This window comes from Clarias gariepinus, chromosome 23 (genome assembly GCF_024256425.1).
Source record: "Clarias gariepinus isolate MV-2021 ecotype Netherlands chromosome 23, CGAR_prim_01v2, whole genome shotgun sequence".
In the NCBI taxonomy this organism is placed as follows: domain Eukaryota; kingdom Metazoa; phylum Chordata; class Actinopteri; order Siluriformes; family Clariidae; genus Clarias; species Clarias gariepinus.
Genome location: NC_071122.1, coordinates 11,891,443 through 11,915,669, shown reverse-complemented (window position 1 = coordinate 11,915,669; position 24,227 = coordinate 11,891,443). Strand labels below are relative to the sequence as shown.

At 38.8% G+C, this 24,227-nt stretch overlaps 1 protein-coding gene across 3 annotated transcripts in view; it reads left to right on the top strand.

The window, feature by feature from the left end:
• The window catches only part of asic1b (acid-sensing (proton-gated) ion channel 1b), a 353,138-nt gene that overhangs the window by 248,422 nt on the left and 80,489 nt on the right, over positions 1 to 24,227 (top strand). Inside the window, exon 1 of one of the 3 annotated variants that reach the window (XM_053483968.1) lies at positions 18,248 to 18,966. The exons of the other annotated variants lie outside the window; for them this stretch is intronic. Within the exon in view, the coding sequence (XP_053339943.1) occupies positions 18,382 to 18,966 (585 nt within the window). The 5' untranslated portion in view covers positions 18,248 to 18,381. Of the gene's footprint in view, positions 1 to 18,247; positions 18,967 to 24,227 lie in introns of those variants that run through there. 3 annotated transcript variants of the gene reach the window in all.

The following is a 24,227-nucleotide window of genomic DNA, read 5'->3' as shown; positions in this document are numbered from 1 at the left end:
TCCTCGTATAGCTGCTTTAAGTGAACCAAACAGGTGACCGTCTGATGGAGGAAGATCAGGATTATAAGGAGGATGCTTTAACACCTATACTGAAACACCACTAGAGTAGCGACAGTATGGGCATGCAAGATCACAAAACATTTGAATAGATTTTGTTTGCATGAAAAAAAAGTTGAGACTATATTAAAAGCAAAGGGTCGTCAAGACTATTATTATCTTTGTTTCATTCATTATTGCTTTTTATAGTATTTCAATGTAAAAACGTTTTTTTTAAGACATCCTTGCTCTACAGCAGTTAAGACTTTTGCACAGTAGGTTATACTGTATGTACTTGTTGAACATCCTATTCCAGTCTCATCTTTGCTGCTGTAACAGCCTTCATTTTTCTAAGAAATATATTGGAATGGGACTTTTTTGAAGTCAGTAACTGATGGACTGGTGAGCAGCTGGAGGTCAAGTTCATCCCAAAGAGTTGTAATTCGGATCAAGGTCAAGGCTCTGCGAGAGACCGGAGAGTTCTTTTACACCACCCCATGGCAGCCCATGTCATTACTCACTTTGTTGACGGGGACAGTGACATGCTGGAGCACGGTCAGGCCCCTTGGTTTCAGCCAGGAGAAAGTATAATACTAAAATACAATAGATTGTGAAAGAAAGCTCTGCAACATAATACCTAAAAGTAAAAAATGTCAGCGCTATCAGTATGTTCTGTGAATTCTTCAAACCGTGTGTATGGAGTTTGCACGTTCTCCCTGTGCTTAGTAGGTTTCCTTTGGGTACTCCAGGTTCTTCCAACAATCCAAAACATTTAGATTAGGATATTGGATGTCGCCCGTAGTGTGCTTGTGTGCCCCGTGATGGACTGGCACCCCATCCAGGGTCCTTGACTTTAGTCTCACTATATTATGAAAGAATGTTCTTGACGCTTCCTTAAAGTTTTTTTTTTTTCTTTAGAGTATGTAGACCATGAAAGGTTATTTTCCACAGCAGAATCAATAAACTCTGCTTCTCACTGACTCTACTATCGGCTGTATAAATGAATGAAAATTAAACTCCCTCTATGGTTTGTGCACTGTGCTTCGAATCAATGATGAACGCTTTTCTCTTTGACTTACCCACAAACTGTAAATGCTGTTATTTCCACCGTTCTAGGAATCCGTTTTTCAGTAGCAAGCTTTTTCCTTCCTGAGATGAAACAGGATGCCGATCATTGTTTAGCAATCGCCATTAAACTTTTATTGTCCGGAAGGTTTTTTTTTTTTTTTTTCTTCTTTCCTTTCCATTAAGGTATATTTAACTTGAAACCCTGTAATACAATCCTTAGCTGTGAAAACTGATGGCAAGTTTTTAATTCTCACCAGATGTATTACTGCAGGCATTATCGCTCGAATGCTCTTTATTAATGACACACTATGGCTTGTTATTATTTATCGCTGATTTTTAGCAAACTGTTTGTAACATGGCCTGCAGACATGAAGCAGAATTTTAGAGGTTTGAGTTGTTGTTTTTTTTTTTTCTTCCAAGAGCCATTTGAACTTTGACCTCGGCAGGCTCAAACACATTTTTCTTATAAGATTCAGTTTTTCTCCCATTTGGTTTTCCAAATTTTTTGGCAACAGGGGCCGGGGGTAGCTTAGTGGTTAAGGCATTGGACTACGGGTTGGAAGATCCCAGGTTCAAACCCCACAACCACCAAGTTGCCACTGTTGGGCCCTTAAGCAAGGCCCTTAACCCTCAACTGCTCAGATGTGTAATGAGTTAAAAAAGTAAGTCTGCCGAATGCGTAAATATAAATATCCGGTCTCCTGTTTTCCTGGTCTGTTTCTGTCTCCACGCATATCTGGTTTGTTACACGGCTGTGGGCACCTCTTCTATGTCTTGTGCAATTAATATACTATATTTTCATACCTTCACCACCAAGTGGTGTTTTTAGGTTGTTTATGCATTTGTCTGTCCGTTTGTCTGTGCAAACTGTGAATATTTGTAAGATTTATATGGAATTATTAAGGATGTACCCGGGCAGCATGGTGGCTTAGTGGTAAGCGCTGTCACGTTGCACCTCCAGGGTCGGGGTTCGATTTCCACCTCTGTGTGCATGTTCTCCCCGTGCTTGGTGGGTTTCCTCCCACCGTCCAAAGACATGCAGACTAGCTAATTGGTGTTCCTACATTTTTTCGTAGTTTGTGAGTATGCGTGTGCCCTCTGATGAATTGGCACCCTGTTCTTGTGCCCCAAGTATGTGACCTGTATACATAATAAAGCGGTATAGACGATAAGTCAGTGAGTGAGTGAGTGAGCGAGCATTTACTCAAATTCAAGGACTTTAATATTTAGAGGAATTGGTTTATATTTTCATTTTATAGGTACATATTAAAATCAAATGTGTTTGCATTAAGTTTAACGATTCTTCTTAATTGCTTTTTAAAAATATTTTTATGACATGTTATATCTCATAGAGCAAGAACACACACTGCCTAAATGAGTGTTCTCCTTGTTTTCAAACAGGTCTTGCATCAGTTTTGTTTCGATAGGGCAAAACACCACTAGTGTTCATTTACTTATCCAGATGTCCCAAATTCCTCTCCAAACAGGATGTAAAACATTTTAGTTTGAATTTTGACTTTTGAAACCGACAACAATAAAATAAAATGAAATAAAAACACATCAATAAAGCTCCGTGATTAAAATAAATAAATAAATAAATAAATAAATAAACAAAGCCCTGTAAACCCCTGCCACATCCAAGAATTAGAGTGTAATTAATAATGAAAAATATACATAACATCGTGGTATAAATAAAAATATAATATTGAAACAATAATAAGGACTGTGCAAAGTGTAAATCTTAAAATAAATGCAGCTATATTACCGTAAGTAATGCAACGATGCTGCAGCACCCCCTTGTGCATAATTTATTGCACGCAGGTTTTCAGCGGAAGGATTGACATGTTAACTAGCCAGTGGTAAAGAGGTTCGTTCTCGGCTGGTTTTCATTCAAGATTTTAGGAAGACAGAATGCACTGTATCTAGTTTATGCACAGATTTTGCCCCACTCTTACTGTTAATCAGTCAATCTGCATGCCGGTGGAATGGAATTAACCAGTTGTTACCAGTCTTTCTTCGAGGTTTTACATTAAACAACCAGGAAGTAATTTACAAAGGGGTAGCTCGGTGTTACAAAAACTCATTTCTGGACTTTATTAGGTATGCAAATACAATATTTTTTAAAATTCATGGCACTTTTCTCAGTGCTCCTTAAGGGCTTAAAGCGTAGTTTCAGGCGAACATAATAGCAACAAGAGGGACTAGTCCTATTGGTGGCACAGGAATCCCTGTCCATATCAAATCTCTGATTTCTACTCGTTTTGTATTGCTGTGACATCTTATTGTCTTTTTGTACCTTTTGTATTGTTTTCCTCCTATTGCTTATGCATTATCCCTGGTTGATGCTGCCAGTCTGTGTTGGTTTGCACCTATTGATGCATGAAGTGACTTTATACACTTGTTCTCGATTAAATATTTTATTACCTACCTGTAGCAACATTACACTAGAAAAACAATCCAGACTATCTCATGCATATTCTAAGACATTTGAAATGAAAAAATCTGTCAGTTGAATGAGAGGGAGATTTTGTTTTCCTTTCCTCCCATGTATTCGTGTTGTTATCAATGGAAACTCGTCCCTGGCCTGATGAGTGCAGAATAAATTTGACAGAACCCATTTTTATCTTTTTTGGCTGATCCTAGCGTTTGCATTTCACGTAAATAACAACTGCCCACACAGTTCAATTTCAAATGAGCAATATAATGTCACACAGTGAGTCAACATGTTTGTACTTTCATTTTTCCTAAGCCTACCCGTTTTGTGGAATTGCTATTGATTAAGCCAAGGGTGAGGGGTGGCTTACCACCTATAACTTTTTAAAATTCAAAGCACATCCTAGCGATAGTAAATTTGTTTTTTAACAGCTAATGCTGATTTAAAACAGTGTATCTGGCTAACGTTAAAAGGTGATGGTGGCTGCAAAGAGAACTGGTAGGAAAATCCTTTCCTTTAGCGCTTCTCATTTCTTTCTCGGTTTCAGTGTTTCCTTTGTTCATGCTACTAGGTGACAGTCTAACCCACTGAGGGATGAAAGGCATTCGTCTCTCAGTTCCAATGAAGAGACACAGTCTTTATGTCTGTCGGTTCCATTGGGAAGAGGTGTGGCCTTGGTGCCTTAATCCCCAAAAGTGTGTTTGACCTGGTCCATCCTACTCCTATCAATCATCCTTTAGATGCCTAATGGAATTCATTGGACATAAAGAAAGGCACACACCTGTCTATATAAGGTGTCACCATAAATGATGTATGTCAAAGTGAAAAAAAGCCAAGAGATTTTAAACAACCAACAGTCTTCCCAGATCTGGGAATGTCATCTGGGATGAAGGGTCTTGGTCAGAGGGGTACCCAAAAACCCGAGCATCATTGTACATGAGATCCTGAGCTCCCTTGTGGAGAATGCAGAACCGTACACCAGGACAACCTTTACTGCAGCTCTCAACCAATCAGGCCTCTATAGTACAGGGCCAGACAGAAGCCATTCCTCAATAAAAGTCACATGACACCCTGCTAGAAGTTGGCAAAAACGAAAAAAGTACCTTTGAAGGATTCTCAGACAATGAGAAACAAAATCAATGATACAACGATTGAATTAATTGGAAGCAGGAAATCACAGTGGTGGAATCATCATACCATGGGGATGTTTTTCTAGATGAAAAGTTGGAAGCAGTGAAATAAAGAACTATCCTAAGCGAGAACCTTCTTCAGAGTGCTCAGGAGGGGCATTAAACCAAAAGCGTAAAGGCCGAAATATGATGTCAAAATTGTTTTGTTTTGTCACAGTGGCTCAATCAGCCTTGTCCTAGTAAAGGTATAATATCTTTTCCAGCATTTGCGGTCCTCAATAATTCTCATAAGGGCTTGAAAGAAAACATGATCCGACTTTGCTGACACAAAAACAGGTCTGTTGTATGCATACTCGTGAGTGTTGCAACGTTATCTCTCTGCTTACATTTCTTTCAAAAATATTACTAAAATAAAATGCGTTATAATCCGGAGCTGAACACAGCCAGACAGTTCTAGTCATAGTTTAAAGCTTTTTAAAAAAAAAGAATCTACAGTGATTTTTTTAAAGAAAGTGTTTGTTATAGACCACCTTGTGTGTCTGAGGAAAATGATTTTCCAGCATGAGTGAAAGCTCAAAAAGGGTGTTTATTGTGTAGATGTTCAATATATATCAGTTGGCACTGGTATAATATCATTTCAAAACATTGTATTCTCCTTAATGTTTGTAGGGTGTAAAAGGCAAATCGGTACAGATCTTTAGCTGGGAATGAAAACCCAGACCCCGTTATTAGAAAGAACCAAACGAAGCCTGTTTTTTGCTATTACCTTGCTGTTATGGGTGATGCTATCTGCTATTATGTGCCGAGGGAGAGTTACTGATCCCTGTTTCAAATCTGATTTTAACTCTGCGAGAAGCTCAGCGTGCACAATGTCATTGTAATGGATGCATTTTTTCTCTTTCAGCCGTCTACAATAAATCTTCGAAATCTTGATCAGCCACAGCCTTAATATAAAAATAAAAAAAGCGAGTTGTTTGCGCCGGAGCGTTGTTTACTTTTACTGACTGTGGCCATTAGCTCGGGTCGAGCTAAAACACTTGTGTTGATTGTGTTCCATGCGTGAATCGCTGAGTGGAAGTGGTTAATGCTCTTAAATTAATAGTGAGCTTCAAACGTAATCAGTGCAAGTGGAGGAGTCTCGCTTTTAATTGAGTTGTGGTCTGCGTTGGTGATGGTTTTTTTTTTCCGCCGCAGACTTTAATTTGAGGTTAACGAAAAGGACAGCGTTGCCGTAACTGCAGATCAATTTAAGCATTGTGAAGCTTTTTCAGCAGAAAATGGCTGACCTTCAGTTGATCAGTGCTGCAGGGTTTGTAAACTCTTTTGAACAGGGTATTGGCGCATGAAGCAATATTTGTTTCAAAGGCTGAAAAAAAAAAAAAAAAAAAAACAGCGAATGACACTCGGCGAAAGATGAAAGCGTGGGTGTGGGTGACAGTGCCAAAACTTCTTTCATATGTAAAGAAGATAAATGGATACAGACAACCAAAAAACATATTACTTTATATAGAAAGTCTTTATCATTCCAGTGTCAGTATGCGAGTGTGGTTTCTCTCAAGGTTCCGTTTTTGTGTTATCTTAATAAGATTTTCCTTACCACAGCTGGCTGGGATTTAAACCTACAGTACAGCTGGATTTCAGTAACGTGTCTATCGTAAAAGGTCTATACGTAACTTTCTTACACAGGTAATGCTCATTCATTTAGCACCATGTCTTGTCACTCAGATGTACCACCAACGATACGACTTTTTCATTTTAATTAGATTAGATTTTAGAGCAAAGGTACACCCCATGCACATTACCCTCCAGTGACATGAAAAAGCACAGTTTAATCACCTTATTTCATACAGTGATATAGGGCAGGGGTGGCTCAGTTGGTTAAGGCTGTGGGTTACTGGGTTACTGATCGGAAGGTCGAAGGTTCGAGCCCCAGCCTCTGCCACTGTTGAGCCCTTGAGCAAGGCCCTTAACCCTATCTGCTCCAGGGGCGCTGCAAGCTGGCTGACCCTGCGCTCTGACTGACCCCAGTTTCCTAATTGGGATATGCAAATTTTCTTTAAGGGGCAGTGGTGGCTCAGAGGGCTAAGGCACTGAGTTACTGATCAGAAGATCGGCGGTTCGATCCCCAGCTCCACCAGGTTGCCACTGTTGGGCCCTTGAGCAAGGTCCTTAACCCTAACTGCTCCAGGGGCGCTGTATCATGGCTGACCCTGCGCTCTGACCCCAGTTACGCTGGGATACGTGAAGAAGGAATTTCACTGTGCTTTAATGTATATGTGACAAATAAAGGCTTAACTTAACTTATAGTAAAACGTATACAGTAGTACCCAGGTACAACCAATTAGTAGAATTAATGTATTGTGAGGTCGACTTAAGCTACAACATGAACAAAATATGAGCTTCTATAGAAGCATAGAGTTTAAACTTTATATTTATATATAATTCCAATATAAATCCCACTTATTCCCAAATGTGACATGAACGTACACATTTGGGATGTGATTGAATGTGACTACGTTGCATTACATCTGCACTGTGTGCATGCCACATGACTGACGATCTGACTATGCTATATTTAACTAATATGTGTAATCAACCGTGCTTAAAGGGCTCATCACATAATGTACCTGTGGAGTGCAGCAGCCTGAGGCCATATTAATATTCCAAAATCTGCTCATTTGTATAACCCTGTGGTTCGTGTAACCTGTTCGATTGGCACATTGAACAGATGCAATGTAGTCACATAATGCACATGTCACGTACAATCATAACTCCTAATTTACATTCATATGATTGGCTGAAATTATAGAAGACATCTAATAGGTTTCACGGAATGCCCTTTCGAAAATTTGTGGAATGAACCATGTCAGGGACCTTTCAAAAATCCACACACTAATGCAGGGCTGTCCATGAATATCGAATTGGTTTGTAAATGCAGGTTTATTAATCTTGAACTAAACGTAATCACAAAATACATTTGTGAATCATGTGTCATGCGTATTCGGATTAACAAATACAATCGTAAATCGTTGCCCCAAAGTTTGAAGCACACAGTTATATAAAATGTCGGCTCAAGCACGTGCACAAAGTGAGGTTTAGGAAGACATGATTTTCCAAGGTTAATGTAGAAACACTTGCGTGTCCTGCACTGACCCCTGACCTCAACCCCATTTTAGACCTTTGGGATGAACTGCTGGACCCTAGACCTCCTCATCATCACCTAAACTCATAGACTGAATAGGCACCATCCAAAATATAGTGGAAAGCCTTACCAGAAGAGTGGAGGCTGTTATAAGAGCAAATTGGCACTACATCTGGAATGGAATTTTAAAAAGTACATATGAGCGAGTTCGATTCCCGGGTGAAACCTATTGCAGCTAGAGGTCTAGAGAGAGCTGATTGGCCGAGCTCTCTCAGAGGGGAGGGATGAGAAGTACTCAGGGCTCCCACATTAATCACGGCTCTACAGCCAATCAGGGGCGTCTGTGAGCTCACGCAAGCGGAAGGAGCGGATAGCGCTGTCCTCTGCATCTACTGTGTGAAACACTACATCACAACAGCAACACTACAGTACAATCAGCTAGTAACCGTGCTATTTTTAATACAAGGATGTGAATCATTCATAGTCGTCTGTCTCCTTGTGCAATATGTCTACTGAATGAATGAAAAGTGTTCAAATGTATACACCAAATAATGACCCAGTATCACTAACACTTCATACTCTACATATTTGTTCAAATGAATTCTCCCTATGAAAACACTCCACCACTATTGTTTCCTTGTCTAGGTAGCTATGCCTAACCTTCGAACAGAAGTAAGGAATAACCTATTTGTGCAAGGAGCAGGGGCATGGTGCCCGTTACAAACTGCTACAACTGGTTAATACACCAAGACTTGTTTCGAGGTTCCCTCTTCGAAGCAGCTCCGACTCAGCCACGTTTTGGGAACAAGAGTAAATCTTAATGATTCAGAAAACAGGTGCGAGTAGCAATGGGATGTGACCTGAGGGCACAAAGCCAATTCCTTCCCACAGCCACACATCCCAGTCTACAGATCAGAGCCATACAATGGAGTCAACTGACCATGAAAGAGACAGATGAGGCAGTGAGATGGAAAGAGGTGGGACTATCTTAAAGGCGTGCAATGAATTATAAGCAGTGTAAAAGTGTTTTTTTTTTTTTTTTTAAACTTCTGTCGTCAGTACTTTCGTGTGATTTATAATCGGCCTGAACAATGAGTGATTACATCCAAAGGCTGTTTGGTGAGAAAAAGGACGACGGACTAAGCGATCCAGCTCATTATTATTTATTATACCTGTGACTATGTGTTATAGATTAGTGGCATGGGATAATAATCTTAAATATTATTCTAATGCACACACACTGGAGAGTGCTGTAATCATCAGTGACGACTGACTGATTGGCTGTATGAATCTGTAGAATGGGCTAGAAAGAAATTAGCCTTAGCCTTGTATCTTCTTACCACTTGTGTGGTTGTTCTCCACAAGAGATAAATTCCAAAAAAATATATTATCCTTTAATCAAGTGAAGAACCTCATTTGGTAAATTACAAATGCCCAATATTTGTACCTTAAAAATAAGTTATAAACATATTTGTAGAAAATAAGTATTTTTGCACATTTAACCTTATCTTCTTTTAAGTTTTTTATATACACACTTTTTGGAAACATTATTATTACCCCAGACAGGAGAGGAACCATGTGTGATAACTTTACTGACCGTGACATGCAACAGAAAATGGCAGCAATAAAAAAGTATTGAATCAGAAAATTTTAAGTACCCTATAAATGGTTAATATTCTCACTATAAAAAAGGAACATATATAATCTTCTTGGGACAATAATACCAACAACCATGTTTATTTTCATTATTTATTTATTTACCTTTTAATTTTTTGTTTGTTTGTTTGTTTGTTTTTAGTTATTTATTCCTCATCCAAATGGTTGAGAAGTCACTTCATGATAAAAGTAACAATATATTTACAAACAACAAATCAGAAAATAATTTAAAAGGTCACTTTATTTTTTTTTTTTCTTGCCATTATATCCACTTTATGTCTTGTGGTATGAAGCAATTAAAAATGTACTATGTATAATTCAAAGATGCAACAACTATACAGTATTTAGTGGATTTTTTTTTTTAGCGTAGCATACCTCAACCAAGTGGTATAGATGGCTCATTCATGTTAAATTCAACACATTTTTGTTATAATATATATTGCTATAAAATATGCTAACTCAATCCGAACGATCTCTTTAAAGGATTAAGATATTTTATAACACTAACTGCATATAATTTAATGTGGATACCATAATTGAAACATAATATTGGTGTAACATTTTACTTTTACGTCTTTTGTCCCTTAAACAGGCAACATTTAAAGGCGCATACATGCATCACGGTTCATACTCTTTCCCTTTCAGTGAACTGGCTTTACTCCAGCCAGAATTCATTCATGTGTTGTACGAGCACGGCTTTAGCTGAGAGGGCAGAAAAGTTTTTAGGTGTCTATGTCTTACTTGACGTATTGCTGCAGCAAGGAGTCAAAAATCATAAATGCTACCGCTACCCTGTAGATCTCTGCCTGGATATCTGATTTATATCCAGACATATGATTTTGTATATGTTCTGTAGCTATTTATTAAGTATGTGCAGCCATATTTCTCAAGCCTCAAGGGAAACCATGGCAACTGACAGTAATTCAGAAAAGCAGTGTCGAAATCTGAGCGGAATTCAAGGTTAGATTGTTAGTTTTGCTTCTAAAGTATTAGTTGGTGTGTCATAAAAAAAAAAAAAAAAAAATTATATTTTAATCAACGGTAGAAACTGTTATGTTTTTGGCACTTGATGATGATGATGTACAGGAGTATGTTATGGAAAAAGTGGGTTGTCACTTTGAAGCTTAGATCTTATAAGAAAATCTGTGGATTTTTCCCAAAAATGTTTAAGCAGAAATTGTTCCTTTAAAACCACTGGTATCACTTCTCTGGTGTGTATTATGATTTTGAGAAGACGATTAATTCTTATATATGGATTTATTACACTACAATTCAGAGTGATCCTTTGTCGATGTTAGAAACATTTCTATAGATGTTCACAGAACAATTGACTAACAGTTCACGCACTAAAGGGAGATTACTTGCGCAGCCTGAGTGCACTGTGTGCCACTGATTGAAGGGTGCGTGAGTGCACTCGAAGTTAAAAAACAGCCCAAAGACAAGCTGAGACAAACTCATTTATGTGGTAAATGCCATGCTATATAACACTGCGGTCTGCAACAGCTATTAAACCCTGGTCAGAGTCATGGCACATCACAATTGATTGTGTTTGTACTCTGATTGCTTCCGGCATCTATGGGAATTCTATAGCTTAATCAGATATAGGAGAATATAAATCAGGAAGTGCATATCCTGTAACAGTCATATCATAAGAAATTGTTATACCTTATAACATTATACAATAGTTAGTGCAGACCATAGGATAAGAGTCATTACACAAGTGCTGATATCGTGATATCGATATGTCGGTTGCTAGTATGGGTGAAAGTAAGTTAGTACAGTCTGCAGTACTGGAAAAAGGGGAGAGCAGCTGCCTGCCAAACCACCAGATCAGACGCACCGTTAGGGGCGGAGTAACACACTCGGAGGAAAGCGCTAGCCGCTCCTTCCGTGTGCGCGAGCTCACAGACGCCCCTGATTGGCTGTAGAGCCGTGACTAATGTGGGAGCACCAAGTACCTCTCATCCCTCCTTCCTGAGAGAGCTCGGCCAATCAGCTCTCTCTGTGCCTCAGGCTGTGAGAGGAAAACAGCATCACCCGGGGTTCGAACCAGCGATCTCCGGATGATAGGGCGAGCGCTTTACCACTGCGCCACTCGGAGGCAGACGATTTAACCTTCTAACCCAAAAGTTAAATGATATTCTAAAGTGCATAAGGTGGAAATACAAAGTAAATCTCATGAGTTTCTCAGGACTGTCCAACACCTCCATGGTTTATTCTCCACACCTTTTGCCGACATAGTCCTGCTAATTACCTGGTTAAATGAACAAACAAATTATACTCTGTTGATACCAAATGGCATTTGTGGAACTGTTGTATAAAAGCAATAACACATGGGAGGGAGTGCTTAAGTATCTCGAGGTCTTGTTTACGATTGATGGAACATTGGAACAGTCCCAGGGAATCAGAGCAGCGGGGGCGGTATTGCAGTCCATTTACCGCACTGTTGTGACGAAAAAAGAGTTGAGCCAAAAGGCAAAGTTCTCAATCTACTGGTCGATCTTCGCTTCAACCCTCACCTATGGTCATGAGTGTTGGGTCATGACTAAAAGGACAAGATCACGAATACAATCGGCCGAAATGGGTTTTCTTAGAAGGGTAACTGGCTTTTCTCTTAGAGATAGGATGAAAAGCTAAGAGTAGAGCCGCTGCACCTTCGCGTGAAAAGGAGTCAGTTAAGGTGGTTCGGGCATCTACAGTAGTAAGGATGTCACCAGGACGCCTCTCTAGGCAGGTGTTCTTGCCACGTCCAGCTGGAAGGAGACCACGGAAGGGAATGCCTCGGGATTTCCCAGTTAGACATAGCTGAGGTGGCTGGGGAAAGCGACCTGCCTTTCTTTGGATAAGTAATTGAAGATGGATGGATGTGAGTGCTGTTGTACTAAATATCAGCACGGCTGTGATATCTTCGGTACACAGGTTGCACCCTCATGCCTACAGCGACATTACAGCCTTGTCGATATTCAGCATTACAGCACTCCCTCTCATGTGGTATTGCTTAATCATGCAGCAGTCCTTTAACTCATGGGTGGCCAACCCTGGTCCTCAAATGCTGCAGCCCTGCATGTTTTCCAACAATCCCTGCACTACTGCTGATTACCTGGATCAGGTGTTCAGTCAATCAGAAACTGAAAGATACCATCTTAGTGGGGTGGAGTGAGGGAAGAGAAAGTGAATTTTTATCTTCTAGCTTCTGATTGAGTCAACACACCAGATCCAGGTAATCAGCAGCGAGTAGTGCAGGGATAATTGAAAAGTTAGTGGATTTGTGTCTCGGAAGAGTCAAGGGTTAGAACTAATATAACTATGATTTTCTTACTGAGTTTTTCTCAGTTCGTCAGCGTATCTACTGCCAAGTATTCAAGCAAATCTGAAAGTGAACTTCACTATCTAACATTACCAATTTTTCACTGTGTCCCTGTATTCAAAAGTATTTACTTTACTTTGGAGTAAACATTATGAAGAATTATAATGCAATAATAAAGACTTCAAGTGGGATATCAGATATAACACCAACTAAAATATTATACTCTAAAAAGCAAGAAAGTAAGAACCAGAAAAAAATTTATTCCAAGTAATCAAATGAACGCTGGACTACTTGCACACCCTGTATGAGTTGTGGAGTAACACGCTCCTGGATAAGACTCGCCATCTAATTTAGCTTCTAATTGAGACGTCTGTCATCAGACAAGTGCGGCATGTTTTCCAGTGTAGCAGAGTAATCCTCCCCACTCGCCCGCTCAACAGGCGGCACAGGACTCCACTAAACGGGATGGATATGCTCATCTGCATTCATCCACTGGCTGAAAGCCAAATGGCTTCCCACACGTTATAAGTGCACCACATCTAAAATGAAGAAATGGCTCCTATACACTCTGTAGTGGGTTTTATATTCAAGCCAGTTGGGAATTATGCATTCTGATTTTCATGTCTGATTTCACATTCTACATTCTACCGCATATCGAAGTTAAGACTTTGTACTCCAGCTCCAGAAAAGAAAATTGACATACTTATGCACAAATTGGAATGAAGGCCAGAACAAATATAAACCCCCTGTTAAACAGTTTGTGTGAAACACTAGGAACAGTGAAAAATAACATTCCTTCATTCCTTCATGCATTTACCTTCCGTAAGGGGGGAGAACACACAGGAGAAAAAACATGGAAAAACATGTGCAGAGAATTTAACTACTGTACGGATGGCATCGCTGCCTAAAATCTATGTAATGTTACATCCAAATGTTATTGTATCATAGCGTAGAAGAGCGAGTCATGTTCCAGCATACAAATCAAGCCTAGGCAACAATGTATTAAACTAAGGAGGTGTGGAAGTTGTTTTCTAATTTGTACTGTATAGGGCTTGACTTTCTGATACTGGTTAAAATGGGGAGCCTGAGTGATATTAAGGGGATTGATATAGACCTGAAAGATCTAAGAGTGTGTATACAGTTGTGGTTGACAAAATTTAACGACTGATCACTTGGAGGCCTGCTGTCGACCTCGCACACACTTATCTGCGCTTCAGTGAACGCAGTGTTCTAGTAAAATTTCTTTCAGCTTGCACAGATTGTTTTATTGTCTTCACAAAACATGAAATATAACCACAGTGAGCGGGGAGTCGGGCCAAATGAATCACAGCTGCTTGAGGATGGAAACCTGGCACCAGAAAACATGTCCTTCATTCTTATGAATTGACAGAGCAGGTCATTTAAAGGATTCAAAATAACTTTCAGGTTATAAGTATGCATGTAGATGATACCAGTTTTCCAGGTCGGACTCATTTCAACCCAGTTGCATTGCTTTTGATGGATTGATACTGAGAAGGTTTATGTCATGCAGGGCTTATTAAAATGATTAAATTTAATATAACAATTTTAAAAAATCCACTGTTTACTCCAGAGCCTAAAACTAAAAAAACTACACAGTGAAACAATTTGAAGCTAATCTGTAGACAGCAGATGCACACTGCCACATTTCATCTGTCTTTAGGAACCTGGTGAGGCAGAACATACTGTATGTAGATGAAAACAGAAAACAAAACATGCAACAACAACAACAACAACAACCAAAAAGTTAATACTAAGCTCCAGATAATTTATTTTATTTTTGGAGAAATGTTATGCCTTATATTTGGTGTTCTTTTTCTTAATTTTATTATTATTATTATTATTATTAATAGTAGTAATTAATAATAGTATTAGCAGTAGTATTAAAGCAAAGACATAAGCTGTAACCTACTTATAGCAATTTTATGACTGACAGTAGCTTTTTTTTTTTTTTTTTTTTGGAAACCTCTACTTCAGAGATGTGCAGACTCCAGGCTACAGCCAGATGCAGTTTCAAAAAAAAGGGTTAACCCCAAATACAAGAAAGTCAGCACTTTTGAAAACAAAGTTACGCCTACAGGAACAGAAAGTAAGTTAGAACTGATGAGCAGTGTGAATATTTGATATTATCCAATTTAAACAAGCGCTACATTCAGAAATGAGCATATGCTGAGAAAGGGTACATGAGCACTAAAAGGCAACATCTGATTTTACTTTTACATCACACATTATTATTATTATTATTATTATTATTATACCTTGTATCAAACATAATGAAATGTGAAAAGAATCACCTTACTGTATGAGTAATGGTCTGGTGACACTTTTAAATAATAAGGCTGTGTGTGCATCATTTAAAACACCAATCTTTGTAGATGCTTGTGTACTTAATCTATTATTTTTCATTGGCTACTTCAGCATATAAAAAGGTATACAGTGGTGCTGTGTTAGTTTACCACAAAAACTGACACGAGACTAAAACACATGACAGGCTACATTCATTTCGTACATAATCTTTTTTCAGCAGATGTTAGAACTGCTCTCTCCTGGACTTGATACGGGTCTCCACTCTCATCACAGCTGTTGGTTATAAGAGTTTAGAGAGCAGGTTTAGTCACCACTGTGTAAAGCGTGAATTTCTTTGTGGCAAGCCATTGTTTATAATGAGCTTCCCAATGACCACTCAGTTGTTGTTATAGGACTTTCGTCTACTCCCATCGAAGGTTCACCACCGTGCACCATCAAATCTGCACACAACTTTGGCACGTTTTTTGGCTAAATCACCTTCTGACACAACCTTCCCAGTTTATCAGGGCTTGGGACCGACACTGCATCCAGTGGGCTGCCCCTCCCTATGACCCAATCAGTGATAACTACAATTTCCAATAACAGTCACCGATCAGCATTGTTTGTTTGTAACCAATGACGAGCATTGTCTTGGTTTATGAGCACCGAGTATCATGTATCACACATGCGCTTCTTGTTTTGACGCCAAGCGTTACATGATCACAATTGAGCCAATGGTTTTTCTCTCTTTTGCGCTGCGGAATTGTTCATAATTGTCTCCCCGGCTGGGTCTTAGTGCGCGTCCCTTACTGGTATAATCAACATCCGTGCATGCGTGTACTGTTTACGCATTGTTGTGAATAACACTGTGACAATGTGTGTGTGTAAAAAATTTTATTTGTGTTCATAAGCGTGTGTGTACAGCGCGCGCGTATTGTTTATTATAACACACGTGTGTGCGCGAGTATAAAGCTAAAGCAAGTCTTATTAGAGGGTAAAGTTTCATCTTTTCTCTCCCTCTCTGTGTCAGCCTGTCATGTGTGCGCGCGCATAATTTGACACTGTGCTCTTTCATTGACACCAACACACACACGCACACACACTCTCTCGCCTTTACAGCCCCCCTCCCACCTCCTCCTCCTCTCGGCTTCCCACACACAAACAAACGCACACTCTTTGACAGAAACTCTGCTCTGGCGCGATTCTTTTCAATGGTAAAGTGCAGGTTACATTTTTTTTTTGGTTTACTTTACAGCAGTGATTCCGTTAGTATGCGCTCACGCAAGTGTAATTAGCGATGTTCCTTGCTAATTTTCCGTTAAAACAGACTTTCCGTTAATGTGTGTGTGTGTGTGTGTGTAAGTGAGTGAAGGAGCACAGTGTCAAATTACGTGCGCACACACATGACAGGCTGACACAGAGAGGGATAGAAAAAAATGGATCTTTACCCTTCCATTACACACACACGCACAAATGGAAACACTTATCTGTCAGGATTTATTGTAACTTTTTTTAGGGGTAAAGTGCAGGTTAATTTATTTTATTTGTACTTTTAATTATTTCCAGCTATTTATTTTTTTTGGGCTGTAGAACGAATAATTTGAGTTTCCATTATTTCTTATGGGAAAATTAACTTTGGATTATGAGTGTTTTGGAATACGAGCCCACTTCCTGAACGAATTATGCTTGTAATCCAAGGTTCCACTGTATTTAAAAAGGATAATCACTTATAACCATTATTCCCAGAGACCAACCAGGATTACCATTGTTTCTCCACAACCATTCACCTTTCTATATAGGAAACATATTTCCGCCAAAAACGTAGTTGAAATGTTGAATCTCACTGGTCAGAAGGAGTGCATTATTTTTGTATAACAAATTAATGTGCTCATTCAGATTTATCACATAAACACATTGTTTAATAAAGTAAGAAATTTAATTATTAATGTTTGTTTTCAGGAGATATTCATTTAACGTTTATAGAAGGAATCGCAGGTGCAACAGTTACAGTGCTTAGTAAAGTTTGCCAGCATTCCCCGAAAAGTCTTCAAATTCAAATTTTATTTGTCACATACACAGTCATACACAGTACAATATGCACTGAAATGCTTGTATGACCGCCAGTGACCTTAAAAAGAAAATGAAAACCATATATAAGGAATAAATATTAATAAAAAGAAATACGAAAGAAAGTAAATTTAACTAGTAAAATAAACTTTACAAATAAGTCTTCTGTCTTCTGGACAGAAGAGTTTTAACGAGTTTTTACTTTTTAGCTAACTTCACATTTTCATGGTAAAATGACATTTGTTTAGAGAGAGACAGAGAGAAAGAGAAATAGTGGAGGGGGCTGGTGAGGTTGTTTATAACAGGAGTTAACTTGACTCAGATGTTTTCACAACCTTAAATCTAGCAATAAAATCAATAAAATGTGTGGCGTGTTGTTCATGAATAGATTAAACACTGTACTTTCTTGTCAAATCTCTCTGATGGAAGATGAGTAACACTCCAGACTGTGCTGTGGATTATTTTGGGATTGATTGCTGTCTCAGGTCTGTGTATGGAGTTTTCATGTTCTTCCTGTGCTTGGTGGGTTTCCTCTGAGTACTCTGGTTTCCTCCCACAGTCCAAAGACATGCAGATTAGGCTAAGTGGCATTCCCAAATTGCCTGTAGTATGTGAATGTGCATGTGAACATTGACCAGAGGTCCTACCACGGTCATGATAATGGAAATATCAACCATTGACCTTCACGTCCCCTAGTTTCTTTATGCATACAGTATGTGTGGATTCTGTTGTACTTTTTTTCTTCTTCTTCCTGTAATAAGTTTCTGTAGACTTGCATATGATTTAATAAATCTAATAATTAGTTTATGACGTCATCTGGTGACTTTGTAAACACACTCGTGTTTTTCCCCTTTTCCCCGAAAAGAGACGGCGAGCCTGTTTATCTCCTTCATCACATTTTCATAATTCCGTAAAGTATGGCTAATGCCAATCTGAAATAAAGCATATGTGCTGAGGCAGAGTGTTCTCTGATTGACGCGTTAACGCGCTCGGACACTCCCCTGAACGAGCGGCGCGCTGACGGTGAGGTGGAGCACAGAAGATACCCTTCTTTATGCCGCGTACAGAGTGCAGAGGGAACGGAGCAACAGGGCGCGCGCGCTGTAACGGCCACCGCGCGGCCATGCGCTCTCGCCGCGCTCCACTACACTGATACACTGACTCAGAGTTTTTTTTTTTTTTCTCCTCCACGCGGGCACTGGAGCCGCGCGCTCACTGCGCGTCTTTGCTCTTCAAAATGTGCCTGAGCGAATCCGCGCCGAGGGAAAAGCGCGAGCGCAGCTCTGTGCGCGAGGCCAGCGAGCTCTTCTTGAAGCACACGAGCTTTCACGGGCTCAGACACGTCTTCCTCGGAGGCTCGTATCCGCGGCGCGCGGCGTGGCTCATCGCGTTCCTCGCCTCGCTCGCGCTCTTGGTCGCGTGGTCCTCAAACCGCGTGCGCTATCTGCTCTCGTCGCCCGTGCACACCAAGGCGCACGTGGTGTACGCCACGCGCCTCGTCTTCCCCGCGGTGACCATCTGCAACCGGAACCTGCTCCTGCCTCGGCGCATGAGCAAACCGGATATCTTCAGCGCGGGACGCTGGCTCGGGCTACTCGGGAAAAACCGGCAAGTCTCCGCGGGCGCGGCGGAGGCTCTGGGCGCGCGGGGGGATTCACCCACGCCGTTCCGCGCGCTGGATTTCAGTCGGTTTTTGCCTCCGCCGCGCGAAGCGCAACCGTCCATGAGACAGCTGCTGGACCGGCTCGGGCATCAGCTGGAGGAGATGCTGCTGTACTGCCGCTTCCAAGGCGAGCGCTGCGGCCCGCGCAACTTCAGCACCGTAAGTGCGCGCGTGCGTGTGTTCGGATTCACCGGTCTTACCTTGTCTGTTTTTACGCGCACAATTCTCAGTATGTTGTTTGGTTTATGTTTGTTGCCAGATGAACAACAAAAACATGCGATTTTTATTCTAGACCTGCAGGCGGGGAAAAAAGTGGAATTGGGGTCATTAGAATCCTCCTGAAATGTATTTCATCTTTCACACATGAAACGTCTTTAACTTAGCGTTAACTTTCTATACTTTTAAACTTTATGAATATACATAAAGTAGAGCTTAATGCATTATATATAATTAAAATTTTATAATCAAATATATATCAGTTATATACTTTGCTTATTATATGTATATACGCATACAGATTTAATAACTGGTGTGAGACATTGGTAGCTCAATGGTAAGTTTCTCACCAGACAGAAGGCCGAGACATGTGGTCCTTAAACAAGGTTCTATTTGCTCTTCTTGCCTGTGCACACGGAGGCTGACTAAAGACCTGTCTTACCTATCTGTTTCTTAGATGTTTGTGTTAAACACCCCCCCCCCCCCCACACACACACACACACACAAAATAAACCCCCCAAAAAACTCCCCGATAGTGTTTGACTGATGGTACTTATAGTTAGTAACCTATTAACCCAGTGTAACAATTTATCCAATAAAAGCACTTTTGTAAGTCGCTCTGGATAAAAGCGTCTGCCAAATGCAAATTGTAAATGATTCCCATCCAATGGCCAAACCCCAGCCACTGTATACAGGGCCGGTGCCAAGCCTGGACAAAATAGGAGGATTGCGTCAGGACGGGGAATTCGGCGTAAAATTTGTGCTAAGTTGTATGTGCTGATCAGATGGTCCACTGTGGCGACCCCTTGATGAGAGCAGCCGAAACACCAACCACAACTGGTGTTACTTCTCTTCCCGGTGACACCTATGACGGTAACATAAATGACAATTTAGAGAAAAACAATCGTAACCATTTACTAAATGGCTGCCACGTATAAGCCTACATGGTTTTCAGTTATGTCAAAATCAATAAATTATTAGATGTGATTAGTTTTTTTGTCAAATTTTTGAGAGTTATAATCATAAAAAGAGTAACAATAATAGACTGAATTAAAAGCTTTGCAAAACATTTTTTTAAAAATGTAGAGACATTTGACATAACTTTTTCGTTTTTCCACATTTCATCTAGTTACTTCTGATGCAGGAACAATTTTTAAATATATTTAAAATTAAAACTCTTTTTGTATAACAGGAATGACATAGTTTGGGGTGATTGATATTCATTTCATATTATTAATTATAATTAATTATTGTTTTATGATTTTTGTGTTTTATTAATTTTATGGCATATTGATATTATTGTGATTCAGATTTATTTAATGAAAAAAATATTTTTAGATTAAAAGTATATGGCCCCAATTCCATGCATGATCATAGTAACAATACGTTTCACTGAACTTGGCCTTTTTTCATGTTACAGTTAAATATTGAACATTAAAGTAAGAAACTGTACTTCATGATGAAAGTACATATTTTATTTTTTAAATTTTTAAAGATATACAAGTAACGTGTCTGTTAAGTTAAATGATTTTGGCATCAGTTAAATTAAGAGACAGCACTTTTCAGTATGCGATAATGCAGTGTAAAGGACATACAAGTTAAAGAAATTGGTTTACAAAAAAAATTGAATTTCCGTGATTATTCTTATATATATATATTTTTTTACTGCATTCATGCAGCACTTTTTGACCTAATCCACACATATTTAAAAAGTTTCAAAACCAGGGCTTTTCCTTTTCTCATTCATTCTGTAAAAAAATGTTATCTATAACAACAACAAAAAAGATGAAAACATGCCATCAAGAGCATGCCAAACCAAAGAGCAGTGAAATAACTGTAACTATAAAGCCATGTCTGCCAATCAGAAGCCGGAAAAAAGTTTTCCCAACAATATGTGATTCCAAAAACATGCATTGTAGAATAGGCTTCCCAAATTATCAGTAGTGTACGAGGAGATTTGTGAATGTACGTGTGTTTGTAAGCTGCTTGAAGATTAGGGTCCTCTCTAACGTATCCAGTCGGCATGAAGTCATATGCAGCCAGTCATCATTCACCCATGACGTCATGAACAAATGACCGTATTTAAGTAGTAATACAAGTCTCTGTCACTTTAAATAGTTTCCACAAATGCATTTTCAGTTCTTCATTAATGTGTTTACCTGTCAAAGCGAATTTCCCCATAAGAAATAATTGAAACTCCAACAATGCGTTCCACAACCCAAAAAATATTCATATAAAAATAATTAATTAAAAATGTAAAGTAAAAATAGGACAAATTAATCACTTAACTGGTCTTTGTTCTATTTCCATACATCGCATAAATTCATACACTTGCTTGGATATGTATGATAGCCAGCATGGACCATATTTAGAAATTTTGCCATTTTTTTAAAACCACATAAATTGAAATATGATAAAATGTTTTTCATTTTGGACACCTCACCTACTACACTTTACCTACACAAAGGAAAAAAGTTATCTTAAATGTCCAAGATCGCCACCTTATAAACATTACAGGGTTCAGCTACTCGATGAAAATTGTTCATTTTAGGAATAAAACACAACCACACGTTCGAGGTGGTTTATCCTCTTATACCTCAGCACATTGCTAAAAGTTATGACTACAATGATCCATTATACTTTTATACATACACTTAATGTTGGAGAATCTCCATGAGACAATTAATTTCTGGTTAGCACTTCCATCTATTCCCCACTAGCATCTCTTTTTTTCTCTCTCTATTGGTTTTAAGACAAATCATACTGTAGCTGTTACAAAAAACTTCTCTGTGCTCCTCAGTTCCGAACCCTTTCCCGTAAACATACAGTACTGACACTGCAGACTCCTTCCATAAATGTTTAATAGGAATCTTCTTACAGAAAATTTTAGAACTTTAAATTACAGTAATACAGCATCGGTCATCTAGCTCTCATGTAATTTTATGAATAACATTAAGTCACATTGTTTCCGAACTGCTACTAAAATACAACAGTGAAGTGTTCATTCAGCACTAGAAGAGTTTATTCAGCATTTGCTTTGTTTAACTGGCCAGCAAGATTGGATGATTTTCAAGCTTATCCGTCTGTGCTATATAGAATGCCAGACCACAAATTAAATGGTTATAATAACAAATGCAAAATCGCGTTTTACCTCGTTAAAGTAGTGCTCTACAGCAGGAGTGCTTTGCTTGATTTTGCTCTTGGGAGCACACACATGCTGACCTGTGCAGCCTGCCCATAAGAAATATATTGCACCATGGCATGGGTACCAATGTAGTCCAACAGTATGTGTAAAATAGTATTTTTATTTATATAGTATTTTATTTTTATAGTATTTTTGACAATACCCTGGTAAATGATACATGTTCTATAGTATGGTACTATGCAACACATACCAGGATAGTGTCAAAAATATGTTATACTGTACATGTTTATGTACCATAATGATAATATTTATATAGTAAGGTACCATTGTGTGCTTAAAAAAATAATTACCATAGTGTATGTAGTGCTTAATATTATGTACAATAATATGGTCCTGTCTGTACCAGTAGTATGTATAGCCACAGTATGTGCAAACATAACATATTAGACACCTGCAGAAATTTGGTAGCCACTGTCGTGCCAGTACAGTAAGTACCATGGTATTCACCAAGATATTGTGGTACAAACCATAGGACTACCATGTAACCCTATGAAGTGCCATAATACATACCTTGATAGTATATATATATGTATATATATGTATATGTCTTATGTATTTAGTGATTTATTTTCTACATTCCACAACAATACTGGGGATTTCAAAACTATAAAATAACACACATGTGATTAGGTAACTACGTAACAACAAGAAAAACAACAGTTAGTTGTTATTTTAAGACACAGAGGTCAGCCTTTCTGTAATAGTTCTTGCAAGAACAGTATTGTCAAGTGCATTTGCAAAATCCGTCAAGCACCATAATGAAACTGGCTCTCATGAAGGCCATCCCAGGAGGGCGAGACCGAAACCTACCTCTGCCTCAGACCAGAAGTTCATTTAGAGTTATCAGCCTGAAAAATGACCAATTAACAGCACCTCGGATTAGAGGCATTATGAAGTCTTTATAGAGCATTAGTAGCAGACACATCTCAATATCAACTGTTCAAAGGAGATTAATGCATTTTTTGGACACCTTCAGCATTCCTTTACAATGTAGAAAGAAATAAAAATCAGGAACCATCATGGAGCAGAATTGATGTTTTTTTTAAATTCATGACCAGGTTTGATTCTCACCTTTGTGTGCATGGAGTTTGTATGTTCTCCTTGTGCTTGGTGGGTACCTCCGGGTACTTCAGTTTCCTACTACAGTAACAGGAAAACAGCACCTTCAACACAGACATAAAACAATGAGATTCTCACAAAATTTTCATTATTCTAAAGCGTAAGGTCATCATGTCTTTTCGTTTATGTAATCATGTAAGATTGTAAATTTGTTGCTTTAAATATTTACAGTAAAGTATTTACATTATTTTTTTGTGTGGCCTGCCTTTGAAGCATAGGCGATCACTATCACTATCCATCGTCTTGCATCAGCATCATGTTTTTAGTGGAATAGAACTTTCACAGAATCTTTATTAGGAGGAAGATAAATGTGCACTATGTTTTTAATTAACTGTCAAAAAACAAAAAAACAAGTAAGAGTCAAACCTTCTGTCCGCAACTTCTCCTAAACCATTCAAGGGCCTTGCACAGAACCTTTTTTTTTATAGAAACCATAGATGAGCATTATTCTGTTTAAGAGCTGCACCATGATCACAATGTTAAATACAACAGGAACATATACACTCATTAATGACCTTATCAATGAAAATAACAATTGAGACTCTAGCGTGTTTTTTCTTCTAACATTTCTTGAAACACTTTTTCCCAGTACAACATCATAAGATGTACCAGTTGTTCAGTGGGCAGGCGACACATGTTTTGTTTGAAATATCTATTTAATATCTAATTTCAAATATCTAATTTCTAATAATAAACCTAAAGTTAAAAAAAAAAAGGAATTATTTTGTATTAAAATCTTAGCTAAAGCCAACCACATACCCCAATTGTAGTGCTGTAAATAATCATCCCATGTTTATAGAACTGTATATCATATCTTATCACAGCTAATACCTAACAGCTTATGCTTAAGCATAAATCACAAGATTATTATAAGTATATC